The sequence below is a fragment of the Neolamprologus brichardi genome, chromosome 18, assembly GCF_056152115.1.
Source record: "Neolamprologus brichardi isolate AB-2024 chromosome 18, ASM5615211v1, whole genome shotgun sequence".
NCBI classification, from domain to species: Eukaryota; Metazoa; Chordata; class Actinopteri; order Cichliformes; family Cichlidae; genus Neolamprologus; species Neolamprologus brichardi.
The window spans coordinates 27384471-27390470 of NC_142121.1; the positions used below are offsets into that span (position 1 = coordinate 27384471).

Genomic DNA, 6000 nt, shown 5'->3' on the forward strand with positions numbered 1-6000 from the left:
GGCTTAAATATACAGAATCTAAATTTGTTTTTTAAAGTAAACAGGGATATTATATCCAGTCACGTGAGTGTGTCTCACAATTGATTATTATTGTGTGCTTCTCTCATATTTAGAGAATAATCCTCTAAATATGTATTCTCATAATAATCTAGTTAACATTGTCTAAACCAGAGTAGAGTCCAAGGTCTTCCAAGTAAATCAGGAACTTCTCCAAGAAGGTGAAACATGAAAAGTAGAGAGGTGACACAGGGAGAAAATGGTTGTGTTAGCTCAGCTAAACTGGGTACTTTATCAAAGCAAGTCTCACCACTCTGACTCAGTGGAGACTAATTGAAGCATTATCTAACTGAACTTTCATCTCAAAGGTCACCAGGAGATAAAAAACTGCATGTATAGAATCTCCAGTCAAATCTGATTTTTTTTTTTTTTTAAATCAAGGCTTGTTAACTTTTACCCTAAAATAAGTACAACCAATCTTAGCTGTCAGTATTTTCCAATGTCCTTTTTTCATAAGTCTTTGAGTGTCTCCGCTTTGTAACGTCTCTGATTTCTGGAATAAAGAAACACAAGAGACTGACAGAGAATTAGTTTGTACAAACTGTCAGTTGCTTAAATCCAGCAGGTAGCGGAAATCTACTGAATAATATGCCAAGAAGAAGCCTTCTCCAGATTTCTCCCCCATTTTCCCCAAAGCAGTTATTGTTATGACAAGTTTGCCTGTCCAGTCAGCTTTCCTTACAATATGCAAGATACCAGTTCTATATCTGTCACTCCACATATGGAAGTGACTGTGTACTTTAATTGTGTTAAACCTGCCTCAAGCACTACACATAACTGATAAATATGGAACAGCAAGTGTGTTAAACACACAGAAACTGCACCATTGTCCCTTTTTAAACTCTATGCCAATTAAAAGTTGTTTAATAATCACACTTGGACAGCAAAGCCTCGGTTAGCTCTGCCTGTGTGGTAGTAAACTTCATTTTATTTCTTGAACCCCGCTTGCATGGGCCTCATGCAAACCTTCTCTCCAAAAATGTTGCACAACCTTGTCAGAGCGAGTTTTGACCTATCAGAGACACGGTAGCGAGCCCGAGCACCCACTATTACTGCAATATCCTTCCGCCGAGGAATATAGTCTGGAACAATTTTAACATTTTATTGTTTATCTAAAGACATATTTGAACACAACAAGTAGTGTGTTAAATAAAATATGATTCAAACATTAAGTCAGTCAACTAATACTTTATTTTCAGCCAAATTGGGCACTGAGTTTGTCGGTGAAAATAGTCCGGCTCCATAAATGCAGTTGTATTCTCGAGCAGCGATCTTTCCACTCGCATGCTGAAGTTGGGAACGGATCATGTCTAGCGATTCTGCTGATTACAACAGGTAAGAGAATACGTTTGGGCGTGTTTTTTTAAAACGACGCTGGATATTTATCTGCGTCTAACCTTGCGAAAGTGGTTTGCAGTTAGTGTTATGCAAAATTAGTTATTAAAAAGCTAACTAGGCCCCAACCGCTGGGGCTAACTGTTAGCTGTGTGACGCTAGCTGCTCCGTTACACACCGTAGTTCCAAACTGCATTTAAAAGCATTCTGGTTTAAATGTTTAATATTTGGCCACGTCTTACTCAAAGTATACCAGGACTTTGTAGTGATTAGTAGAACCCTTTGTTTACTATTGTAGCTGGGGATTATCCAAATTGAGAGCCGTCGGTCCAGGCTGTATGTAGGCCTCAGAAGAAGCCACCGTTGGCAGTACAGGCCCAACTGTCCGACATATTGGCTAACGGTGAGCGAAGCGGAGCTCCATGTTGAGGTACATCCAACGTGTACAGATGTAATTTTAATCTCGAGTTACCGGGGACCACAGTGGGTGTAAGGAGCCAGCCTCAAATCTTTGGAGGTTACGTAAGCGGCCATTTTATGAGGGACTAGCAGTGGAGCCCGGCTCGTGCAATTTGACACGTGCGCTCAGTGAACCTCCAGACTGTGGAACTAGATCGCTGGGGCGTAACCCAGGCTACGATTGACTATCTCACTACATATCTAACGTAATTTCTGTGTTTTAGTTTCTCACCCTGATCGCGAAATAGGCGGTCTTATTGTTGGAGATGAGTGGGCAGCAGGCCTTCACATTAAATGACGCCTGGAAGAAACGACCGCCGTAGCATGCGTTCAGTTTATTTTTAAGGTCACATTTTATGTAAAAATTGAAGAGTGTTTAATTTTCAACAGCTCAAGAGATAGAGACCATGGGGGACCAGATGGAATGGAGCCTGATGGTGTCATCGAGGTAAGTAGTATGGCGAAATATAAGCACTGGCACTATTATTTTTTTTGGCTGTAACTGGATCATTGAAGTACTAATTCACCCATGTACTGTCTTTCCCCAATTCAGAGCAACTGGAATGAGATTACGGACAACTTTGATGATATGAACCTGAAGGAGACTCTTCTCAGGGGCATATACGCATATGGTTTTGAAAAACCATCTGCCATTCAACAGAGGGCCATCATCCCTTGCATCAAAGGTACAGATACTTTTTAAACTCAAAATAGGATTGTCAATGTTTGAGTGAAATGATGGTCTACCATCTTTCGGGACTTACCCAAAACATGGGGATAACTTTGTTTCATGCTGATCACTCAATACTGTAAAATGATTAGTTAATGAGTCAAATCTTGCAAAGGATGATTTTGTTTAGCCTGTCTGCATGTTTTCTGTTTTGAGAAACAAATATATGTACTTAAAATAATTTTTTCCCCTTACTGTCAGGCTATGATGTCATTGCTCAGGCCCAGTCTGGAACTGGCAAGACAGCCACATTTGCCATCTCTATCTTGCAGCAGTTGGATATTGAGCAGAAGGAGACTCAGGCTCTGGTTTTGGCTCCGACTAGAGAGCTGGCTCAGCAGGTATGCTGTTCCTGAGGTCACGATAAACCTCAGCAGTACCTCAGACCTAAGCAGCGTACTGAGGACACTAATTCAGATCCTAAGGTACAATCTTTTAAAGATTTGTTCAAATTCCAAAAGATTTGACGAGTATCTTCTTAAGCTAATGTAGTCTCTGTCCGTGGCTACATTGGTCAGAAAGGTGAAATGCTTTCGAATTTTTCTGTGAAAAACTGAGTGATGTGATGGCATACCATCTTTCGGGACTGACTCTTGAAATGGAGAGTTTCTTTTACTCTACTGATCACTTTAAACAGTTTTTCTGCAGTTTGGAGTTTGCGAGTCTTGTCTGGCTCTCTGTGCCACATTATCTTAAACAAGTTCTTCTGTCCCATCTCCCCTTCTTAGATCCAGAAGGTAATTCTGGCTTTGGGTGACTACATGGGGGCAACCTGCCATGCCTGCATTGGAGGGACCAATCTCCGTAGTGAAATACAGAAGCTCCAGGCCGAGGCCCCTCACATAGTGGTGGGCACACCTGGACGTGTGTACGACATGCTGAACAGGAAACACCTGTGTAAGTATTACAGGTCCTGCTTACTGGAAGCTTGGATTGGTGATGTGTTTGCTAACAAACATGACATTTCTCTGCAGCTCCAAAATGGATCAAGATGTTTGTTCTGGATGAAGCCGATGAGATGTTGAGTCGCGGCTTCAAGGATCAGATCTATGAGATCTTCCAGAAACTGAGCACCAACATTCAAGTAAGAAACCAACGCATACCAGAGAACAAATAAGATGCCCTTCTGCATCAACAGAGGTCTGCTATAATTGTGTGATCCAGATTTTCTGTTTCATGCAATGATGATAGCAGATTTTTACGTGGAAGGAGATTATTTTGCACTTGGCTGAAAATGAGATGTGGTCGAACCTCTTTCTTAATGTTCGTTGGCTGCAATCTCAAGGTCAAGTGCCACAATTGGCACTGGCCTTACGCTTGTAACAAATTTTTATGTTTTTTTTTGGGTGGTGGTGTAACATGTAGTGCTGCTTCTTCAGGTGGTCCTGCTCTCAGCCACCATGCCAGCAGATGTGTTGGAGGTAACTAAGAAGTTCATGCGAGATCCCGTTCGCATCTTGGTGAAGAAAGAAGAGCTTACCCTTGAGGGTATCAAGCAGTTCTACATTAATGTGGAGCGAGAGGTTGGTAAGATTTCTGCTGATAATCTTGTACCACTGTGAATGTTTTAATTTCCCTTCTCTCTAAAGCACCCTGCTGAAACTGCAGGAGCCAAGCCTCACAGGTTTAGCTCATGTGGCCGTGTAAGCATGGGTACACCAGAGAAGGAGATCAAAGGCATGGTATTGGAAATGAGGCTAGGAGGGACCTCTTTCTTAATGTCCAGTTTCCTTTGTCTCGAGATCCTGTGTTACACAATAGCTGCTGCTAATGCATTTAACATGGAAGTGGGATAGATGTTAAACTACAGGATTCTGCTGTGACTTCATGTTGATGTTTTTCAGTTGACAGTGCTTTACATCTCATAACCTCATGTTTGTTTCCAGGAGTGGAAGTTGGACACTCTCTGTGATCTGTATGAGACTCTGACAATCACACAGGCTGTGATCTTCCTCAACACCAGGAGAAAAGTCGACTGGTTGACTGAAAAGATGCATGCTAGAGACTTCACAGTCTCTGCTCTGGTACGACACGTCCTCTCCCTGCTTGAATCTTATGTTGGTGCAAGCAAATGCTTTTGCTCATCAGTATTAATCTATATTTTCCATTTGCAGCACGGTGATATGGACCAGAAGGAGCGTGATGTGATTATGAGGGAGTTTAGGTCTGGCTCAAGCAGAGTGTTGATCACTACTGATCTTCTGGTAAGTGTGAGGTGTATGAAGGGTCAAATGATCATCTGTGACGTTACAACCCAAAATGTTTTTAATCCTGCAAAAGTCCTGAAATGACCAAGCAGTCGAAACTTTTGGGAGATTAGGGCTCGTTCTCCACAATGGGTTCTTTTAACGTAGGAATCTGTTACTTATTCGCGAGCAACATTAATAATATGCCGTCCTCATCAGTCTGTCTGTTAAGGAGTTAAATTGAACATGTCCTTTTCTCCCCTTCCACACCAGGCTCGTGGAATTGATGTACAGCAGGTTTCCCTGGTCATTAACTATGACCTTCCCACAAACCGTGAGAACTACATTCATAGGTGAGTTGAGTTTCTTTGGAAGAATGTGCTCTGTTGTTGCCTCTGAGTCTAACATGGTCCAATTATCCTCCACAGAATTGGTCGCGGTGGCCGTTTTGGCAGAAAAGGAGTTGCTATCAACTTTGTGACTGAGGAGGACAAGAGGATTCTTCGGGACATCGAGACGTTTTACAATACAACCGTGGAGGAGATGCCTATGAATGTGGCCGACCTGATTTGAGCCCTGAGATTTTTCTTTTTGTTTTAAACGCAGTGATAGCGATTGTCCACTTGCATTGTGCTTATTATTCGAGGGGAAAAAAACTTCTCAATGCTAAACCTTCGATCAGAATTTTGGTATGTGTTAAAAGCGAGGTGACTTCTTTGGTGGTCCCTCTTGGACAGTTGTAGATTCTGACCTTGACAGTTGATTGGTTGGAGCTGCAAAGCCATGGGGTCTATAAGCATTAAGGTTCTTATCAGGTATTTCTTTCCATGTTCACTTAAGATGCGTGTATTCGATGTTCTCCACCATTTAGTAACTTACTTGTGGACTAAAAGGTATAAGTGCTGTATAAAGTCTGCAAATTATGTTATGCTAACATATGTGCGATGTATCGTGGGCCTGCTTAATAGAGGCTTTTGTCATGTTATACTGTAGGATTCACTTGCTTTTTGTTTATCTTTGTGAATGTGTTTAATTTAAATGTACCATATATATATTTTTATTTTTTTTTTATCCCACTTGCTATATATCAGAATTCCTCACTGGTTGGCTATATTTTGCTGACGTGGTTTTACCCTTACCAGAGTATATTGCCCGTTCCCCTCCTTGACTACTTTTCAGATTTCCTCCTCTTGGATTATATGAATGTCTTAATAAACTTAAAAGTTGCTCTAA

General features: G+C 41.5%; 1 protein-coding gene and 4 non-coding genes across 5 annotated transcripts; all 5 read left to right on the plus strand.

Annotated features, from left to right (window-relative positions):
• Nucleotides 1-1308: 1308 nt before the first annotated feature.
• Nucleotides 1309-6000, plus strand: eif4a2 (eukaryotic translation initiation factor 4A2). The gene is made up of 11 exons (XM_006786844.2): nucleotides 1309-1392; nucleotides 2242-2299; nucleotides 2405-2537; nucleotides 2783-2922; nucleotides 3310-3478; nucleotides 3556-3665; nucleotides 3961-4104; nucleotides 4468-4605; nucleotides 4696-4785; nucleotides 5041-5120; nucleotides 5196-6000. Exons 1-11 carry the CDS (start codon nucleotides 1364-1366, stop codon nucleotides 5338-5340), a joined length of 1236 nt encoding a protein of 411 aa, XP_006786907.1. The 5' UTR covers nucleotides 1309-1363; the 3' UTR covers nucleotides 5341-6000.
• On the plus strand, nucleotides 2580-2654 carry LOC118453937 (small nucleolar RNA SNORD2). Its single transcript, XR_004843508.1, has one exon. It is a non-coding gene; the product is annotated as a small nucleolar RNA SNORD2 (small nucleolar RNA).
• On the plus strand, nucleotides 3137-3211 carry LOC118453941 (small nucleolar RNA SNORD2). Its single transcript, XR_004843512.1, has one exon. It is a non-coding gene; the product is annotated as a small nucleolar RNA SNORD2 (small nucleolar RNA).
• LOC118453940 (small nucleolar RNA SNORA81) lies at nucleotides 3703-3882 on the plus strand. Its single transcript, XR_004843511.1, has one exon. It is a non-coding gene; the product is annotated as a small nucleolar RNA SNORA81 (small nucleolar RNA).
• LOC118453939 (small nucleolar RNA SNORA81) lies at nucleotides 4156-4339 on the plus strand. The gene has a single exon (XR_004843510.1). It is a non-coding gene; the product is annotated as a small nucleolar RNA SNORA81 (small nucleolar RNA).

Excerpts from the sequence above, each read along its gene's own strand:
- eif4a2 (XM_006786844.2), top strand. The coding sequence starts at position 1,364 with ATGTCTAGCGATTCTGCTGATTACAACAG. Across the intron at positions 2,300-2,404 it reads AGCCTGATGGTGTCATCGAG|AGCAACTGGAATGAGATTAC; the intron begins GTAAGTAGTATG and ends TCCCCAATTCAG. Across the intron at positions 3,666-3,960 it reads AACTGAGCACCAACATTCAA|GTGGTCCTGCTCTCAGCCAC; the intron begins GTAAGAAACCAA and ends CTGCTTCTTCAG.